A 21,453-nucleotide genomic window follows, 5' to 3' on the forward strand; every position below is an offset into this window, starting at 1 on the left:
CTCTCCCATTCTCTGGTGTGAAGCAGGTTTTCCTCTAGGATTTTGCCTGTGCTTAGCTCCATCCTGTTTCTTTTTATCCTGAAAAACTCCCCAGTATTTGCCAATGACAAGCATACCCATACCATGCTTGAAATAAAGAGGCAGTTACTCCATGATGTGTTGTGCTGGCTTTACATTTAGGCATTTGCTGTGTTTCTTTGTAGTATTACATTAGTGCCTTGTTGCATGCATTTTTATTCTGTATATTTGTGTTCTTTTCACTCAATGTTTTTCTCCCATCACAGCCATTAATGTGGTTTTCAAATCACCAATGGCCTCATGGAAACATCCCTGAGCAGTTTCCTTCCTGTCCTGCAGCTCAATTCAGAAGGACAACTGTATCTTTGTGTCTGGGTGGTTTAATACATCATCCACAGCGTAATTATGAACTTGACAATTCAATGTCTGATTTGTTATTGTTACCCATCTATCAACCACTGCCCTTCTTCATGAGGCTTTCAAAGCCCCCTGGTCTTTAGTTGAATCTTTGCTTGAAATTCAACACTTGACTGAGGGACCTTATGGGGGACAGAGGAAGGGTTATTCATTCAAAAATCATGACAACCCCTATTATTTAACACAGTGAGTCCATGTAACAAGTGATTTAAGCCACATTTTACTCCTGAACTACTTTAGGCTTGCCTTAAACAAAGGGGCTGAATGCTTATGCAAGCACTATATTTCAGTTAATAATATCTTATCCACTTTGACAGTCTTTCATATAGATTGTTGACAAAAAATGACATTTTAATCCCACTTTGTAGCACAATGTGAAAATAATCGAAGGGGTCAGAATACTTTTGCAAGGCACTGTTTTTGGTTGTTGAGTCAATTATAGTGCCTTCAGAAACTATTCATACCCCTTCACTTATTCAACATTGTTACAGCCTGAATTCAAAATAGATTTTGTTTCTCACCCATCTACCCACAATACCCCATAATGACAAAGGGAGATGTAATTGCCACCAAAGTTGCTTGCTTCTACAAAGTATTGACTCAGGTGTGTGAATACTTATGTAATTGATATATTTCTGTAAACATTTCTAAAAGCATGTTTTCACTTCGTCACAAAGTAATGTGTGTAGATGGGTGAGAAACAATTGAATCCATATTGAATTCAGGCTGTAACAGAGTGGAATAAGTCAAGGTGTATGAATATTTTCTGAAGGCACCATTCCCATTTCTAACCTTAAAAGAAAGTTGAAAATCAACCTCAGGATATTTAGGCAAATTAGCTGGCTAACTCATTGATTCTGCTTGTAGTATATCTCTATGGAGTTTGTTTTCCAACTGACAAGAGTTATCCCACAACTCAGACAAGTCTGGACAGGCTTGCAGCATCATGGGACTTCCACTGTTATCAACAGGATAGTGTTTCACCTGAGTACATCCAAGTGCATGTCGCTGTGGCAATACTGATGTTTTTTTAACATGCAGGTTAGGATAATTAACTAGGCAGGTTAGGAGAATTAGGTTAAGGTTAAAATGCTACAGTTGTCAACAACTGTTATCCCCAACGTGACAACTAGAAGGTGCTGCACTGGTAGCCACAAACGTACAAACCATCAGAAACAACACCGGCTGTTCTTACGAGGAAGCACATAGAGTATACAGCGAAAGGATTTGCAAAGAGGGCCTTTGTCTGCAAGGACCCCCCCAAACTAAAAAAATTGAATTAAAAATTGAATTATTATTATTCCCAGGGTATTTATACCTGCACCTTTTTCAGCAACTATTCCCTCATTAGGCTACAGAATCAACTAACGCTTTAGTAAACTTTTTCAAAAAACAGTCAGATACACAATGGGCATATTAGTTCATCTTTATGCATAAACTACAAAAAAAGCAACACAGAGAAATAAAATAAATTGACAGAAAGATATGACAACATGTGCAATGTCTTCATCACTGGGTCTGGTGTGCCATCACTCCAACAAACATTGGGAAAGTCCTAGTGAATGACATGGATGAATCCATGAAGTTGAAGACATCCTATCCATTCATTCCATCAGTTTATCCATCCCTCGACAGCAGTAACTCTGTGGTTCTGCATGCACTTTCGTCTCAGCATGAGTTGTCAGATTATAAAGGGAAAAAACGCTTCCATAAACTCAAGTTCCCTTTTCCATCAAGAAGATATGCACACATTTGATTGCCGCTATAGTTTCAGTTATAGAGAAGCTTATTAAGGAATACAGTGTGGATACAAACACAATAAAATACACTACATGGCCAAAAGTAGGTGGACATCCCTTCAAATTAGTGGATTCTGCTATTTCAGCCACACCCGTGCTAACAGGTGTATGAATTGAACACCCAGCCATGCAATCTCCATAGACAAACAATGACCTGTACTGAAAAGCTCAGTGACTTTCAACGTGACACCGTCATAGGATGCCACTGTTTCAACAAGTCAGTTCGTAAAATGTCTGCCCTGCTAGAGCTGCCCCAGTCAACTGTAAGTGCTGTTATTGTGAGTGGAAATGTCTAGGAGCAACAATGGCTCAGCTACAAAATGGTAGGCCACACAAGCTCACAGAACGGGACTGCTTGTCCTCGGTTGCAACACTCACTACCGCGTTCCAAACTACCTCTGGAAACAACGTCAACACAAGAACTGTTTGTCTGGAGATTCATGAAATGAGTTTCCATGGCCGAGCAGCCGCACACAAGCCTAAGATCACCATCTGCAATGCCAAGCGTCAGCTGGAGTGGTGTAAAGCTCGCAATTGGACTCTGGATCAGTGGAAATGCGTTCTCTGGAGTGATAAATCAGGCTTCACCATCTGACAGTCCGACGGACGAATCTGGGTTTGGCAGATGCCAGGAGAACGCTACCTGCCCCAATGCATAGTGCCAACTATAAAGTTTGGTGGAGGACGAATAATGGTCTGGGGCTGTTTTTTTTAGTTCCAGTGAAGGGAAATCAATGACATTCTAGACGATTGTGCTTCCAACATTGTGGCAACAGTTTGGGGAAGGCCCTTTCCTGTTTCAGCATGACAATGCCCCCATGCACAAGGCGAGACCCATACAGAAATGATTTGTCGAGATCGGTGTGGAAGAAATTAACTGGCCTGCACAGAGCCCTGACCTAAACCCCATCGGACATCTTTGGGATTAATTGGAACACCGACTGTATACCGGGTATAATCGCCTAACATCAGTGCCCAACCTCACTAATGCTGGTGGCTGAATGGAAGCAAGTCCCCGTAGCAATGTTCCAACATCTAGTGGAAAGCCTTCCCAGAAGATTGGAGGCTGTTATAGCAGCAAAGGGGGGACCAACTCCATATTAATGCCCATGATTTCGGAATGAGATGTTCGGTGAGCAGGTGTCCACATACATTTGTCCATATAGTGTATATACAGTTGAAGTCGGAAGTTTACATACACCTTAGCCAAATACATTTAAACTCAGTTTTTCACAATTCCTGACATTTAATCCTAGTCAGTTAGGATCACCACAGTTAGGATCACCTAGGTCAGTTAGGATCACCACTTTATTTTAAGAATGTCTGAATAATAGTAGAGAGAATGATTTATTTCATTTTATATTTCTTTCATCACATTCCCAGTGGGTCAGAAGTTTACATACACTCAACTAGGATTTGGTAGCATTGCCTTTAAATTGTTTAACTTGGGTCAAATGTTTTGGGTAGCCTTCCACAAGCTTCCCACAATAAGTTGGGTGAATTTTGCCCCATTCCTCCTGACAGAGCTGGTGTAACTGAGTCAGGTTTGTAGGCCTCCTTGCTCGCACACACTTTTCCAGTTCTGCCCACAGATTTTCTATAGGATTGAGGTCAGGGCTTTGTGATGGCCACTCCAATACCTTGACTTTGTTGTCCTTAAGCCATTTTGCCACAACTTTGGAAGTATGCTTGGCGTCATAGTCCATTTGGAAGACCCATTTGCGACCAAGCTTTAACTTCCTGACTGATGTCTTGAGATAGGTAGGCCTTGAAATACATCCAAAGGTACACCTTCAATTGACTCAAATGATGTAAATTAGCCTATCAGAAGCTTCTAAAGTCATGACATCATTTTCTGGAATTTTCCAAGCTGTTTAAAGGCATAGTCAACTTAGTGTATGTAAACTTCTGACCCACTGGAATTGTGATAGTGAATTATAAGTGAAATAATCTGTCTGTAAACAGTTGTTGGAAAAATGACTTGTGTCATGCACAAAGTAGATGTCCTAACCGACTTGCCAAAACTATAGTTTGTTAACAAGAAATTTGTGTAGTGGTTGAAAAAGTAGTTTTAATGACTCCAACCAAAGTGTATGTAAACTTCCGAATTCAACTGTATTAACCCTTTGTGTAATGTGTTTTTCAGAGAACATCTCAGTGAGTGACTCAATCATTGACACACTGACGATTGTCAATCACATTTCAAAGGCAGCGCATGGCATCATGATCTCACAGGACCTACTGTGTGCCATGCAGGTAGGCAGGTTATACACAGCTTTATATATAATAAACTGGAGTAACTTATACAAGTTGCGTCAATAACATAAAAAAAAAAACATCACAGTGGGCTAGTAGTGGTATTACATGCTTAGAGATACGACAGAAATAAACAGTTAGATAACTACTTTCTATGAAACACTGTTTTACATTCCATATACTGTACATGCATGTCTTCTACAGACATGTTAGGTATCAGTAGGCCTAACACTGAACTCCACAGACCATTGGTCTTCCCCCCTCCTGGAGAACTACAGGATGAGCACACTAACCCACCCGATTCAGCTAATCATGGTCTTAACGTCTAGTTAAATCAGGTAGGTTGGTGGTGGGCGGGAACAAAAGCCTGCAGCCCAGTAGCTCCCCAGCACGAGGCTTGGAGACGGCTGTCTTGATGGATGAAGTGTGAGAGGGTTAGCTCCAGTGTAGGTAACAAAGGGATCAAAGCATTACAAACACAAAAAAACAAACTCATTTACAAATACAAACAAGACTAGAGGGTGGGTTAAAAAAGAACTACAGGACAATCAAAAAAACTACAAACCCCAGGAAGACCTGGTTGATGCTGCTGCACAAAGGAAATATAAATGAATCATAAAAAAATGTAAAACTGTTGTTTCAGTGTTTCCTGTTAGCATAATTGAAATCTAGGGAACTACACAGTAAGTCTTGCTCTCTGCTAAAACTGTTTCATCCTCCATACTTTTAGTACATTGTATTGTAAGTCGCTAAAAGTGGATAAGAGCGTCTGCTAAATGACGTAAATGTAAATGTATTAAAATAAAATACAAAGTTAAAATGCATGTGCACGTGAGTGGTTATACACATCTTCTCATATACACCAGTGGCGGCTGGTGGGAGAAGCTATCGGAGGACGGGATCATTGTAATGGCTGGACTGGAATAAATGGAACAGAGTCAAACGTGTTAGATACCGTTCGATTTATTCCATTCCAGCCAATACAATGAGCCTACACTGATTTATACACTTCTCTCACACAGACAGCTCAACGGCAGGGGCGTAGGCATGGGTGGGCCCAGCACCCCCCATGCATAAATCGGTAGACCAATATTATCGGCCGATATTAGCCTTGCACAGAAATATTTTTAATCGGCCTTTATTCCATTGATAAAGTTCCCATATTATATACATAGAATAAACAAATACGTCTGCTCCATTTTCAGTGGTTGCCTAAAGAGGGCACTCTACCAGCTGCTCATTGAACATCATTCAGCCCTAGTCCACAGTGTGCGAGAAAGTAGACATGGTTAGTTTGACGGTGAGTAGCTTGCCACAGCAAGCATAAGTAAATAATCAAAAGTACACTTCACCAAGCAAGCAGCCCTGTCCTCATCACATTCTCACTTTGTTAACGTTAGCTGGCTAGCTAGCCAGCAATGTAGTTAGCTAAGTTATCTAGCCAGCAAGGTAGTAAACTTAGCTACCTAGCTAGCAATCTGTGCCAACACTGGACTGGCGCCAAAGTGAACACTCGTCCTTGATACAAAAAGAAGACTGATTCTGTCAGGGCCTATTATGTTAGCTAGTGGGCTAATTTAGTTAGTTTTCTGAAATATACAATCTGCAAAAAACAAGACAGTTGGCGCAGGTCTATCATTCAGGCCATGCGCTTGCATTCATTATGAGATAAGTAGCTAATGTTAGCTAGCTCGCGAAATTAGAACGTGTGACAAAACCAGTGCAGCAACAATTTGCATGCATAAACATTTTCAGTCATCAGCACATGCCATTTGCAGTTGAAATGTATAGCCAATACATTTTGTATTGAATAACAATGTTATGTAAATATGGTTTCTGTAAGAAAATATTGTCGTAATGAACAGCTAGCTTGTGCTTGTCATAACGTACTCTCATTGCAAGGTTGCCATAAAGTGTTTGTTTACATGACCTTTGACTGTTGTAACACTAGTAAATCTATTCACCCTTATGGTAGTTTAGCACAAACACTTTTTCATACCTCTTTTCCACTGCCATAGACATTTTTAAGTTGTGCCTAAGAAGGTCAACTAAACAAGCTTTGTATTCACTGTCGTATTTATAGAGAATATAATTGCATTTTGGTGGATCTCCTGTAAACCACAAATAAAATGTTCTTAAATAATGTTAACTATAATATTTAGTTAAGAAATCATCATTTAGAGTATGTGTTGATCCTTTGAAGCACAATTTGGTCTGTTTTTCATTGAACCTCTAAAAAAAACAATATATCGGCAGATATATCAGTAATCTGTGACTTTTTCCTCCCCCAAAATCGGTATCGGACCCAAAAATCCAATACGGGTCGGGCTCTAATTATTTGTCGTCTTTTTACTTAAACATCATCAGATAGAATTCATAAACAGCTATAAAACTGCACATTTCTCTCTTGGCCCAATGGCAACATTGCTGGAAGTTAGCGCCAACAACAAAACATTTTAATTTAAAAGAAATGCCCACCCAAATTTCTACAGGCCCACCCACCAACAAATTCCTGTCTACCCCACTTCCCCGCGGTTGCCGTGATTGTTGTGTAGAGGTTGTTGTGTAGTTGTTAGTCTGTGTTCAGGCTGAAGTAGTTGTGTAGTTGTAGTGGTTGTTGTGTAGTTGTGTGTCTGGGTTCAGGCCAGGTTTGGCCTCTAGGCGTTCGTCTTCAGCCACCTCGGATCGTGGGCAGCGAGGAGGGGGGCGGAGCTTAAAAAAATCAGAGACGTAGCAAACCTGAGAGAAAAGGATCATTTATAATCAGTAGTGCTGAGCGATTAGTGCTTTTTGAGGTCGGTTCTGTTTCAGTTCAATAATGAAGAAAAAAAATACGTTTTCGGTCACAATTTATCTTCTTTTTTTTTACATTAAATGCATTATGCATTGTGGGTTAAATGTTATTACACAGAATAAAACAATACAAGTCCCATGATGGTAGTGACTGCCCATTACTGCTCATCACTTATTAACCATCATTTATTCACATTAGTTTAATAAAATATCTTGGTTGTGTATATTACATTCGTTTTATTTGATGACTTTATTATTTCATTCCAAGTCATCTCATCTCTATAGAGCTGCAGCCTATGCTGTCTGACAAAATCACTATTTTAGTAGTTCATCAAAGTTAAGAAGGCATACTTTTATGACTGCTGAATACCAACTGTCAATCACTTAGATAATGTATTTTCTGGAAACTACAACTCCCTACTACGTCGCACAGTTCGGGCTTGATCTGATTTATCTCTATAGAAACTGTGTAATGTGCGCATTGAGCTCACAGAAAAAACCCTGAAATGGAATTAAAATAATTGAACTGACATCGGTCAATTAGTTGTTCCAAAACCGAAATATTACAAACATTTCGGTTTAATTGCTCAACATGAATAGTCAGACATGTACAAACACACACACACACTCACGTTGAGCACAGCGATGAGAGTTCCCTGCAGCAGTCCCACCAGTACGTCGCTCCAGTGGTGTTTGTAGTCGCTAACCCGTGTGTATCCAACGTACACCGCAAACGACACGAGGAAGAACTGCACTGTGGGTCTGACCAGACGAGTCCACTTCCCCTGCATACGTGCTTGCACATACAACTATACACACACACATTAATCGTCATCTCAAGGGTGTATGAAACTCACACAAATAAAAAACACTCACCGCTAGAAACAGCATGCTGTACATCCCGAAGGCAGAGTGTCCGGAGTAAAACGACAATCTGGAACACAGAGGAGAGAAACATGTTGACATTGCATGACATAGCAGGAGAAGAAAGACGGACAGAAAGACGGACAGAAAGACACACACACCTGGACTCAGTGACGTTTCGAGGGTTGCCAGTACAGTTGAGTTGCAGCATGTACCCAGAACACACCGTGGGATTACACACAGACAGGAAGTTAGGGCGCGGCCTGCCAATGGTGAACTTGGCCAGGTCAGTCAGTGATTGGCTCACAGCTGCTCCAAACAGGAAGGTCCCCACCACCTTGCAGAGGCACAGCACAGGCCAATTTAACCACTTTCCTGAACCAATGAAATTGGGAAGCGGCATCTAGCTAATCCGAGCTAAGACCACATATTGTCAGCCCCAAATTATGGCCCGTGTTCCAACTGACCTTGTAGAGAGCTGACATGTACTGGTTAAAGTTAGAGTTGGAGTGGAGACGCTTGGAGTACACCAGGTACGCTTCTCCTGTAGTTATCTATGGAGAGAGAGGCAAACTCATAGCATAGCAGAGGTAAACTCGTACCATAGCGTGCCATTTTGTACATAACCATCAAGTTGTTCATCAAACTTACTATGACTATGGAGGAGGGGATGGTGACTGCAGCCATTGCCCTGTGGGAGATGGTGTCTCTTCTGTAAGGATATCTGATGCTCTCGTCATCACAGTAGATACCCCTCTGGTACGGGCTGAACATTAACGTCAAGACCGCTGACGGAAGGGCCGCTGGGAAGGAGGGAGAGGAAGGGGCAAGGTAGAGGGAGAGAGAGGAGGGGTGTCAGAGTGGGTCAAGGGAGACAGTATCAACACGGTGCTGAACTTGTCTCTGTATTGGCCTAGGTGAGATTGATGTTCAAGAAGCAGCTCAACAGGCTCTGACCGACAAGTTTAAATCTATCAGCTGGACAGGAACTGTGAACAATACATGGGCACGTGAAGGCACATCTAGGCACTTATTGGTCAGCAGTATATCAGTGACCTCCGTCCCCTGGGGAGGAAGCTGCTAGCTATTGACACACACACACGCACACACGCTCCAAAGGTTGTATAGTTGACCATGACTAGAAACTGCTTCTCCAATAGAAATCCCCAATCACGCTTGTAGGCGATGTCATGGCAACGTTGGCTAGCTAAGCTCAGAAACTTCATCGGGTCTAACGGTCGTCTCGCTCCGAACTGCGCATGAGCAGGCCGTCAACTCAAAAGGCCCTCCTTAGATATAAAGTTATTTTACACCAAAATGAAAACATGTCAGTTTGTCACTTTCACACAAGGTTGGATTAACATGTTCAGCTACTTATGACATCTAGGTTGTGCCTTTCGATTTAGAGAATATTAACAGCAAAGGAAGAATTTCTCACTTCTCCCATTGACTTCTCAAACCCCGGTCTGGTCTGTCGAGTCTGCTTCACGAAGCGTTCCTGGAAGTTTTGTGTCGTTGGGCCTCTGGGTTTAGATACTCTGTGTGCGATCTGATGCTCATGCACGCACACACACACACACACACACTCATCCATCACCATAGATATGCCCAACAGCGTAACAGCCTTAAACTTTCACCACTGAGCCTTGCTGACAAGAGCATGGGAGCAGACTACTGGACGGGACACACACATGCGCGTGCGTGCACACACAGAGAGAGAGATGAATGTCCCAAAGTTACCATGAGAAATTCCCTTAAACTGATCTCTCACAGAACAGACCATGGACTTTTCGTTTAACCTTTCTCCTCTCTTTACCGCACTCAAACGTCACCCCCTCTTTCTTTCACTCCCTCGCTCTCTCCCCATAGTTCAGTGAGTCACAGACCAGAGCAGAGACTGGCACCAGGATAGACTATAAAACTGTCTCAACTGACAACACAATGGTGTACAAACACACACTCAAATCTGACAGGACAATGGTTTTACACACCCTGATGTTTTTTCCCCGTTTTCATGATCCCTGTCACTAGACAACATGCTCCCCTGATGCAAACTGAACTTCCACCAGTCATATACTGAACAAAAATATAAAACGCAACATCCAACAATTTCAAAGATTTTACTGAGTAACAGTTCATAGAAGGAAATCAGTCAATGGAAATAAATTCATTAGGCTCTAATCTATGGATTTCACATGAGTGGGCAAGGGAACAGCCAAGGGTGGGCCTGGGAGGGCATAGGCCCACCCACTTCGGAGCCAGGCCCTCCCAATCCAAATTAGTTTTCCCCCACAAAAGGGCTTTATTACAGACAGAAATACAGCTGCTCGGTCATGGAAACCCATTTCAGGAAGCTCCCGACAAACAGTTATGGTGCTGACGTTGCTTCCACAGGCAGTTTGGAACTCACTAGTGAATATTGCAACAAAGGACAGACAATTTTTTACGAGCTTCAGCACTCGGCAGTCCCGTTCTGTGTGCTTGTGTGGCCTACCACTTTGCGGCTGAGCCGTTGTTGCTCCCAGACATTTCCACTTCACAATAACAGCACTTACAGTTGACCGGGGCAGCTCTAGCAGCACAGAAATTTGACAAACTGACTTTTTGGAACCACATTGAAAGTCACTGAGCTCTTCAGTAAAGGCCATTTTACTGCCAATGTTTGTCTATGGAGATTGCATGACTGTGTTTCTATGGGTATAATAAAGTGCATTCGGATATTATTCAGATCCCTTGGCTTTTTCCACATTTTGTTACATTACAGCCGTATTCTAAAATGGATTATATTGTTTTTTTCCTCTTCAATCTACACACAATACCCCATATTGACAAAGCATAAAACTGGTATTTTTTTTCTTTTTTTGCAAATGTATTAAATACTTAAAAAATGAAATACTACATTTGCATAAGTACTCAGAACCTTTACTCGGTACTTTGTTGAAGCACCTTTGGCAGCGATAAAGAGCCTCAAGTCTTCTTGGGTATGACGCTACAAGCTTGGCACACCTGTATTTGGGGAGTTTCTCTCATTCTTCTCTGTAGATCCTCTCAAGCTCTGACAGATTGGATGGGGAACATTGCTGCACAGCTATTTTCCGGTCTCTCCAGAAATGTTTGATCAGGTTCAAGTCAGGGCTCTGGCTGGGCCACACAAGGACTTTCAGAGACTTGTCCCGAAGCCACTCCTGTGTTGTCTTGGCTGTGTGCTTGGGGTTGTTGTCCTGTTGGTAGGTGAACCTTCACCACAGTCTGAGCACACTGGAGCAGGTTTTCATCAAGGATCTCTCTGTACTATGCTCCATTCATCTTTCCCTCAATCCTGTCTAGTCTCCCAGTCCCTGCCGCTGAAAAACATCCTCACAGCATGATGCTGGCACCACCATGCATCACCGTAGGGATGGTGCCAGGTTTCCTCCAGACGTGACGCTTGGCATTCAGGCCAAAGAGTTCAATCTTTGTTTCATCAGACCAGAGATTCTGACCCCAAGTGGGCTGTCATGTGCCTTTCACTGAGGAGTGGCTTCCCTCTGGCCACTCTAACATAACGGCCTGATTGGTGGAGTGCTGCAGACCTTCTAGAAGGTTCTCCCATCTCCACAGAGGAACTCTAGAGCTCTGTCAGAGTGACCATTGGGTTCTTGGTCACCTCCCTGACCAAGGCCCTTTTCCCCTGATTGCTCAGTTTGGCCGGGCAGCCAGCTCTAGGAAGTCTTGGTGGATCCAAACTACTTCCATTTAAGAATGATGGGGCCACTGTGTTCCTGTGGACCTTCAATGCTACAGACATTTTTTGGTACCCTTTCCCCAGGTCTGTGCCTCAACACAATCCTGTCTTGGAACTCTACGGACAATGCCTTCGACCTCATGACTTAGTTTTTTCTCTGACATGCACTGTCAACTGTGGGACCTTATATAGACAGGTGTGTACCTTTGCAATTCATGTCCAAATCAATTGAATTTACCACAGGTGGACTCCAATCAAGTTGTAGAAACATCTCAAGGATGATCAATAGGAACAGGATGCACCGGAGCTCAATTTGGAGGTCCATAGCGAAGGGTCTGAATACTTATGTAAAAAAAATATTTTATTACATTTGCAAAAAATTCTAAAAACCTGCTTTCGCTTTGTCATTATGGGGTATGGTGTGTAGATTGATGAGGAAAAACATTAAACGTAATCCATTTTAGAATATGGCTGTAACAACAAAATGTGGAGAAAGGGAAGGGCTCTGAATACTCTCTGTATTACGCAGACCTAGCTTGTGCCTGCATTCGGGACAACGACTCAAATTGTTAGGACGGAGATTGAGCATCTCGTTATTATATACAGATATCTGGTTTCATCCACTTGCGAATTAGAAAGGGAAATTGGCGGGTGCACAGTGCAATGTTCAGATTCTGGCTTCCCCTGAAGTAAAAATGATGTTTTGCCAAAATTATAATTACTCCTGACTAAATAAAATCATTCAAAATACTTTACCAGACAGCTTGACTTAGCCATATATTATCATTATTTTTTATTTATTTTATTTTTTAAACCACTGTGGATTGTTTCACATCACAAGTGCATAGGCCTATGCCTATTTCAGAAGCAAGCAATTTGGGCAGCGCATGTGGCAATAGGCTTAGCGTAAAGCATCTATAATGTGTCTTGAGTATAATTGAAAATGTTGAGACAAGAAGGGGAGGAGTGTGTGACGGAGATATGGGCGTCTCTCTCCAGAATGCATGCAATCAGCTCTCCAGAATGCATGCAAATCAGCTCTCCAGAATTGTTTGCCCTTCGATTGTTTATTTGTATCAAACAAAAATGGAATAATGTGTCCCTGAACAAAAGGGGGGGGGGGGGGGGTCAAAAGTAACAGTCAGTATCTGGTGTGGCCACCAGCTGCATTAAGTACTGCAGTGCATCTCCTCCTCATGGACTGCACCAGATTTGCCAGTTCTTGCTGTGAGATGTTACCCCACTCTTCCACCAAGGCAGTGAGAAACGAGTTGTGGTTTATTTCATAACCATCATTTAGGAGTTATTTCAATTTTTTCATTGTCTTTTGTTTTGAGTGCTCTATGTGAGCAATGCTGATTTCTGTACTGATAATATTGAGGGAGGGAGCGTGCACGCCTGAGCACACCAACATGCTGAGTTGATACAATGTTACACTTCATTACCCATAGACAAATCAAGACAGATAGAAAGGGAGGCAGACAGGCAGAAGAGATTAATGGAATTGAAATAACCAGAATTTTTAATCAGGATATTTTCTACTGTTTTTATTTGTCAGATTTAGGCTTATGTATTTTACTTAGTTGATGATGGAAGTTATAGGGGCTCCCGAGTGGCGTCACTGCAGTACCTGGTTCGAATCCAGGCTGCATCACACCCGGATGTGATTGTGCGCCGCCCTATGGGACGCCCAATTGGCCCAGCGTCGTCCGGGTTTGGCCGGGGTAGGCCTCATTGTAAATAAGAATTTATTCTTAAATAACTTGCCTAGTTAAATAAAAGGTAAAATAAGCCTACTGCAGCATTGGCCTATAGGTTCTCTCTTAGTTCCATGCGCTCATTTCTTCCAATGGATCCCGGTGTAGGCTGTGTCCATATGGCAAAGGCTGGTGCTCTTGCATTAGTTTAATTTTAACTTCTAGATTTGTATTATTTAAATTAAGATTAACCATGTGCCAATAATTTTGAGAAACGAAAAACGTTATTATTGAAATGAAACTGTTCCACGAAAATGTACACAGTATTAAAATAATCGTAACTGGTAGAAATGGTAGGATAACGTGTGAGCTTCCCCAAACTCGAAACTCACAAGCTGTCTTTATCATAAAACCCATTAACAAAATGTGTGAAGGCGCAAGTGCGTGCACATTGGAGGTCCCGTGACAAAAAAAGGGGCCCGCCTATAAAAATCCAACACCAGTCCAACTGATTGGTTCTGGCGCCCGCCCTGCTCACATTGTCACCAGTGATGGGCATTCCGGCTCTTTTCAGTAAGCCGGCTCGTTCGGCTCTTTTGGCTCTTTAAAAAAATATGTTTTGTATTTTTTCAAGTCAAACAGTTTGCGATAGTTTGACTATGATTGGTGTTAAAACAATTCTAATTCAATTATTAAATGAAATCATACTCTACCTTAACCACAATGTATTTAAAAATGCATTGGTTTGTTATGAAAAATAATGCTATTAAACATTTGCATTTAAAGTATAACTTTTATGTATATAAACAAAGTGCATATAAATGTAACAATTCAAAACTAATAAAATATGAACAACATAATAGAATATTTCACCATATCAAAGAAAAATAAATAATGTGCAAAACTGCAGCATCCCACTTAAAACATTAAACTGGTCCCTCTTTTCTCTCTCTTCTTTATTGCCATGTTATAACCAGCAGCACACAGCAATGCTGACCAGATTTTGCTTTTATGAGAGATTTGCATTCAGAAATGCAAGCTGCCTCACTTTCGAGAGGCTAATGCGGTTTCTTCTCTCAGTAATTATTTGTCCCATTTTCGAGAAGACCTTCTCAGAGGGAACGGATGTGGCCACTATGCAGAGTCTCCCTGTCATGACTTTAGTAAGCCGTGGGTAGACAGAGGCCTTGTGCTTCCACCAGCTCAGAGGATCTACAGATCTTTGGGAGGAGGGGCTCCTCCAAATAGGATCGGACCTCCATTATGGCATCTGCTGAGGGATTCCTTCGTGCTGCATCCCCAGTTGCTCTCTCGTCAAACAGCATCCAAACAGCAGACGTTTGTGGCTCTACTGCTGGTGCTTCTGCTCCATCTGATTCTATTCTATTCTCTGAAACGTTCTGTCCATTGATGAACATAGTGACCTGCTCAAAGAGTTCCAGGACTCTGCACACCTCCTCCACCACCTCCCATTCCTCTTGGGTCAGAGCATCAACAGCTGCATTGACAATGGCCAGGGTAGAGATGATGGCATCCTTTGACTCAAGAAACCACTTCAACATATAAGATGTTGAATTCCACCTTGTAGTGCAGTGTTTAGGCCTCAGCTCAGGCATCCCCATCTGGCGTTGTGTAGACTTTAGTTTTTCAGCACCTACTGTGCTCCTGTGGAAGTATTCCACAGCTGCGTTCACTTTGTCCACAGTGGGCTTCATCACCTTCAGAGCATCTCTTACAATCAGGTTGATTGTGTGGGCAAGACATGGATGATGGGTCCATTTTAAAATGTTCATGGCTTTGGTTATGTTAGCTGCATTGTCGCTAACACAACAGACCACTTTTCATCTACTTGCCATTCCTGGTCACTCTCAACAGTTCCTCTGCCAAGTTCTCTGAGGTGTGTCTGTCGCTGAACTCAAAGCAGTCCAGAAGACAGCTAGACATCAAAAGATCTTCAATGAAGTGACATGTAACTGACATGTTACCCTTGATGTCCAGCAGTCAGTGGTAAAGCAAACTGCAGTAGCTTTTTGGACTCTTTCCCGCACTGAAGCCTGTGTGCTCTCATACAGTTGTGGAATAGGTGATTTTCAAAGGGTTTTCCTGCTTGGAATTGTGTACATTGGATTTAGACTATTGCTATCATTTCTAAAACCTCTGTCCTCCACGATCAAAAATGGCTGGAAATCAGTGGCAATCATCTTAGCCAATGCAATATCAATTTGGCCTTGTTTTGCTAGAGACATAGACTTTGGCATAAACTGGTCCATAGAAGACTGCGTTGCTGTGGGTCCCGCGACCCAGTAGGCCTACTTGACTGAGTGGATACACCACCACTATCACCAGCAGGCCCGCTAGTTTCTGGAAGCTCCGCTACAGCTAGCTTCACAGTTGGGTGCACAGTTTGCATATGCCGGTGTAGGTTGTGCATAGAACCGGCTTTATATGAGATTTTGTTTTGGCAAATTCTACACTGTGCTCTAACATTGTCTACATTATTAAAATGCTTCCAAATGCTACTGTGCTTCCGACTAATTTTCCAGCTGTTGTTTTCACAGCTGTCCTTCCTCTCTCATCGGTGGCTAAGTGTGTGACTGTGAGTTGACTCGGCCCTCCCTCACGCATCTTTGGTTCATTGGTTGACACTGCGTGTCTGATTGACAGGAACAACAGGTGAGGCTGTTAGTCTGAGCAGACAGTCAGAACAAGTGTGTGTGCGCTTGAGCATTTAGGCCTATATTATTTTATTTATTTTTCCTTCTTTGAATTAGTTAATTCTATTCATTTAAATCTTTTGATTATTCATATCTTAATTTTTGTATTTCTTTTTTTATAAATAGATTCTGCTCTTCTGATATGCAAGCCGGCTCCCAAAGGTCACCTACAAGAGCCGACTCTTAGAGTCGACTCGTCCGCGAACGACCCACCACTAATTGTCACTCAGCAGCGGCTTATGAACAGCGTGACTATTTGGTCAACCTTAATTCGCTAGGTCAAGCACGCACTCAGCCACTTTGAAGTGTACTAACTGGTATTTACTTTGAAGTCATGTCGACTTTGTAGGGGGCTAGGATAACAGATAAGACAGCTCTCTGGAGACTAGTGGTTAGGGTGAGGATGAAGTGTGCATGTGTTTGTAGCACTCTGCTGCAGTGTCAGAGAAATAAACACACACACACAAACGTAGAATTTTTGTCATCTCCAGTTTTATTCCAGTAAGGTTTCTGCTACATTGTTATTGTAGCCAAGGGTTGATAATTATTGTTCCTCTCTCCAGAGAGTGGGCTGAGCTGGATTTGATAAAACAAGAAAGGAGAAAGGGGAGTGTGTGAATAAATAGAAGATAGATTGAAAACCAACACTATTAAGACAATGTGGTAACAGTGAATCTGGAACCCTGCTGAATGGCATATATTGTAACAGAACTGGTGACGACCCGTACCTGGGATCCAGTGGTACTGGAGATGTTTTAATGAGCCTAAAGGAAAACTGATTCAAGCATTCTCTTCGGTATCTTCGGAAGGGGTTAGTTTGTAGCACACATCTTGACCTTCCTCAGAGATGTAGAAAGAACAGCAATGTTTCACAGACTCAGAGGGCTGTGCGTTTGTGTGTCCAGTGGCAGATACAGGAAGCAGAGTCCATAGTCTGTCTTCTTTAACCCCCTGCCCCACACAGTTATCTGGGCCGAGGGGGTCGGTCTTCAGTAACAGAATGGACAGCGCGGTCAGAGAGAAAGAAGAAGAGGGGATAACATTGTTTCACGGTCTCATCTGGTTGATAGAAAGTTCCAGATTCCTCCCAGAGAAAACAAACATGGAGGAATGTCTGGTGAGATATGACACATGATCGACTTCCTCCTGACCTCTGACTTCACAGGAAGGAGGGACCTAAGAAGTGTTCCTGTTATTCTCCAGACTAGACGCCAAAAGACGTAGGACAGTGGAGTTGTGTACTAGTCACAGCCAAAAGCTACATCACACACTGATTCAATCTAGACAATAGAGAGATTCCAATAGGGAGACAGCGCAGGAAGAGGATCAGTACTCTATGGCTGTAGTAATCCCGCTGTACTGTCAGAATCCTGGTTATTTTCCACACAGGAAAGGTCAACCCCCCTTCCCTCTCTCTCACACACACATAGTTGGCACAGAGAGATGGTGTGTGTGTGTGTGAGAGAGAGAGAGAGAGAGAGAGAGAGTGAGAGAGAGTCAGTAAAACAGCAGCAGGGTATCTTCTCTAACTCTAGTTGTGCGCAAAACCCAGAAAATCAAACCGATAAATAACAAACTAACACAACAACAGTTGGTATCAGTCTATAGTTTGATGCAGATCCTCTAACCCCAAGTCATATAAATAACAGTAAGAACTTAGAGCAACGGCAGCTGTGTTAGGTCTCATGTTTGACTTCCAGAGAAAGTTTAATGACCCAATGGCTTTAAAGGACTGTGACCCCCATCACAGCAAACTTCTGGGAAGGAAGTGAAAAACATTGACACAATGGGAAACTTCCTTCATTTAGATTCCTTAGAATGACCTTTAGAATGAACATGATCATTGTCTGCCAATCAGATTCTTCCAGAGGGCGTGTACAGGTCTTACAACAGTAATCTGTCCCATTCACACAATCCCCAGTCAATATTGAACGATCGAAAGGTCCAAATGAAATGATGGATACGTTAGGCCCTTTTGTTATGCGTATAACAGCAGATTGCTTGGTTTTGGTGGCGTTTGGTTGGTATTTTTGTTTGAAAAAAGTGTTGCAGAAATAACTCAATGTGCCTCTGTGTGTGTAATGTTTCTTTGTCTGCAGTGATAACAAGGCAAAGGACAAGAGGCAAAGGAGAGGAGAAAAGAGTAAAACAGAGAGAAAGAGGATAGAGAGAGGGAGTAAAACAGAGAGAAAGAGGATAGAGAGAGGGAGTAAAACAGAGAGAAAGAGGATAGAGAGAGGGAGAGAAAGAGGGATGGGAGAATGAGAGAAAAAGGAAAAGCTTTGTCGGATCAGATCCAGTTTGTCGGCTTGGCACATTCCTACTATATTAATGACACAGTGAGGAAGCTGGGCTAACACACACACGCTAACAAAACACACAAGTATGCACACACAAACACACACACACACACACACACACACACACACACACACACCCCTGTATCACTCTTATCTGAACTGGGAATAAAAAAATCTCAATAGTTTTCTTGTCACTAATTGTAGACTGATTACTGCTACCCCCAGAGACCAATAGAGACCACGAGAGAGAGAAGGCAGGAGAGATGAAAGAAAAAGAACCAACAGCAGAGATTGAGGGAGGAAATAATGAAAGAAGAAAGAGTGATTTTACTGTCCGTCAACAAACATGGTTACTGTCGTCAGACCCCAGGCCCAGACACACAGCCCCCGGAGACCGTCAACAAACATGGTTACTGTCGTCAGACCCCAGGCCCAGACACACAGCCCCCTGAGACCGTCAACAAACATGGTTACTGTCGTCAGACCCCAGGCCCAGACACACAGCCCCCGGAGACCGTCAACAAACATGGTTACTGTCGTCAGACCCCAGGCCCAGACACACAGCCCCCTGAGACCGTCAACAAACATGGTTACTGTCGTCAGACCCCAGGCCCAGACACACAGCCCCCGGAGACCGTCAACAAACATGGTTACTGTCGTCAGACCCCAGGCCCAGACACACAGCCCCCTGAGACCGTCAACAAACATGGTTACTGTCGTCAGACCCCAGGCCCAGACACACAGCCCCCTGAGACCGTCAACAAACATGGTTACTGTCGTCAGACCCCAGGCCCAGACACACAGCCCCCTGAGACCGTCAACAAACATGGTTACTGTCGTCAGACCCCAGGCCCAGACACACAGCCCCCGGAGACCGTCAACAAACATGGTTACTGTCGTCAGACCCCAGGCCCAGACACACAGCCCCCTGAGACCGTCAACAAACATGGTTACTGTCGTCAGACCCCAGGCCCAGACACACAGCCCCCTGAGACCGTCAACAAACATGGTTACTGTCGTCAGACCCCAGGCCCAGACACACAGCCCCCTGAGACTGTCAACAAACATGGTTATGCCACAAGGTGATGTTGTCTGTTAACAAGGACCAGCTTACCTCCGCTTAACTGTTAAAAAACCACACTCTCTCACTCACTCACTAAATAAATACAATGAGAGAAAGAGAGCAAGGGAGTGGGGGAGGAAGACAAAGAGTGGGGGATGGGGGAAGAAAAGGATGAAGAGGGAAAGAGGTGGAGGAGTGGGAGATAAAGCGGGAAGGAGACTGTCCACCCAAATGTCTATTCTAAACTACAGATCCTGTAGTATTGAGAGTCCAGTACAAGTCCGAACATGCAAACCCCGGCTCCACACATACACAAATGCAGCAACTACACTGGAAGCTACAGGGCAAAGCCCAACAAGCAGGACACTTTCCATGGAATGCCAGTCAAAAGAACAGGTGTTCTGTTACAAGTGCGCACACACACACACACACACACACTCACAAGCAATTACAGATTATTTTTTAAATGGCCATCATAAATGAATTGTAACTGTGAAATAGTGAACTTAAAAATCATAGTAATTGTGACTATGCATTTTGTGTTACTAAGCCATGCTGACTGATGACTAGCCTACAATCTACAGTACCTGAATCAATACAGATCAATGTTACACCACTCCACAGGGCACTGTAACCACCTGTAATGTGCTGACAGACGATGACTGAACCCATTAAACAAGATATAACATAAGTCATGCTGACTCTCTTCCTATTACAATACTACTGCGGTGTGTCTGTCTCTGTGTGTAACACAAAACACATGTTCTTATGACTGGCCTTCAATGGACAGTGTCCTGCATGCTGGGCTTTGGCTTGTGTGTGTGTGTAGCCTGCCTATCATTGTTTACAAAGTCCCCCACCATCTCAAGTCTTATCCAGCATTTACCCAATAAACAATTATACATAAACAACTATTTTATTGATTTATTGGTGGCTAGTGCTACCCTATTGCATTGGGCATGTATCGACGGCAGAGAGCGAGTTGGGTCCTTGGGTAATACAACAAATAGTGTTATATCAGCCATGTTGTTGGAGAGAGAGAGAGAAATAGGGCACTTACCGACAACCACACAGAGAACATCAACTAGAATCAGCATATTTTTCTTGTGAACTGGTAGTTCCGTCATCTTCACACTTCTACTCTCTCCGAATAATTATCAAAACTGCATACACGTTATTGGGAGAAGTTCAGTTGCAGAGGTAAGAGAAAAATAGTGTGAACAATCAAATGTGCTTGTTCTTCCGGATTTCGCTCCCGTAGCCTACCTGGCCTACCTGTTTAGGTACTACGCTCTATAGGTGAGTCAGGGAAAACCGCAACTGTAGTATACCGCAAACACACGGAGTGTCCTGCGCTGTCAACACACGGACATGTGTGGGTCAAGCACTGTCCACTCGCAAGCAGAGATAACGGAAGAAAAAAACGACTGAAATCGTTTCCTTTAGGGAAAGTTGAGAATGGGCTACTTTTTCCAACTAAAGGCGTGCGTTTACACTCTCCACTACCCAGAGCTGACGTCAGAGGTTTTGTGAAAAGAAAAGTGAACCAGCCCGCAGGGTGGAGTCAGAGGATGAAGAGATAAAGCGGTGTTGCAGCAACATCCAGAAAACAATGAAAAAAGATGCAAGGTAATTGAGATGGGTCATTGAAGATGTAGGCTTTCTGAAAATATATAAATAAACGCCTTTTACCCCCCACATCAATCAATCACATTTATTTATAAAGCCCTTTTTACATTAGCCGTTGTCACGAAGTGCTATACAGAAACTCAGCCTAAAACCCCAAACAGAAAGCAATGCAGATGTAG

General features: G+C 42.9%; 1 protein-coding gene and 1 long non-coding RNA gene across 3 annotated transcripts; both read right to left on the minus strand.

Annotated features, from left to right (window-relative positions):
• Window positions 1-5,435: 5,435 nt before the first annotated feature.
• On the minus strand, window positions 5,436-21,168 carry LOC115179862 (phospholipid phosphatase 2). Of its 2 annotated transcripts, none has more exons than XM_029741725.1 (7): window positions 20,706-21,168; window positions 8,799-8,950; window positions 8,615-8,701; window positions 8,309-8,484; window positions 8,160-8,217; window positions 7,916-8,092; window positions 5,436-7,229 (listed from the first exon to the last, which is right to left on the minus strand). In XM_029741725.1, the coding sequence occupies exons 1-7, from the start codon at window positions 20,770-20,772 to the stop codon at window positions 7,074-7,076; spliced, it is 873 nt and encodes a 290-aa protein (XP_029597585.1). In that variant the 5' UTR covers window positions 20,773-21,168; the 3' UTR covers window positions 5,436-7,073. The 2 variants fall into 2 exon arrangements, with proteins under 2 accessions (XP_029597585.1, XP_029597586.1); XM_029741726.1 differs by lacking the exon at window positions 20,706-21,168 and adding an exon at window positions 9,586-9,687.
• Window positions 16,330-18,463, minus strand: LOC115179863 (uncharacterized). The gene is made up of 2 exons (XR_003873007.1): window positions 17,011-18,463; window positions 16,330-16,858 (listed from the first exon to the last, which is right to left on the minus strand). It is a non-coding gene; the product is annotated as an uncharacterized LOC115179863 (long non-coding RNA).
• Window positions 21,169-21,453: the final 285 nt, after the last annotated feature.

This window comes from Salmo trutta, chromosome 39 (genome assembly GCF_901001165.1).
Source record: "Salmo trutta chromosome 39, fSalTru1.1, whole genome shotgun sequence".
Taxonomy (NCBI): Eukaryota; Metazoa; Chordata; class Actinopteri; order Salmoniformes; family Salmonidae; genus Salmo; species Salmo trutta.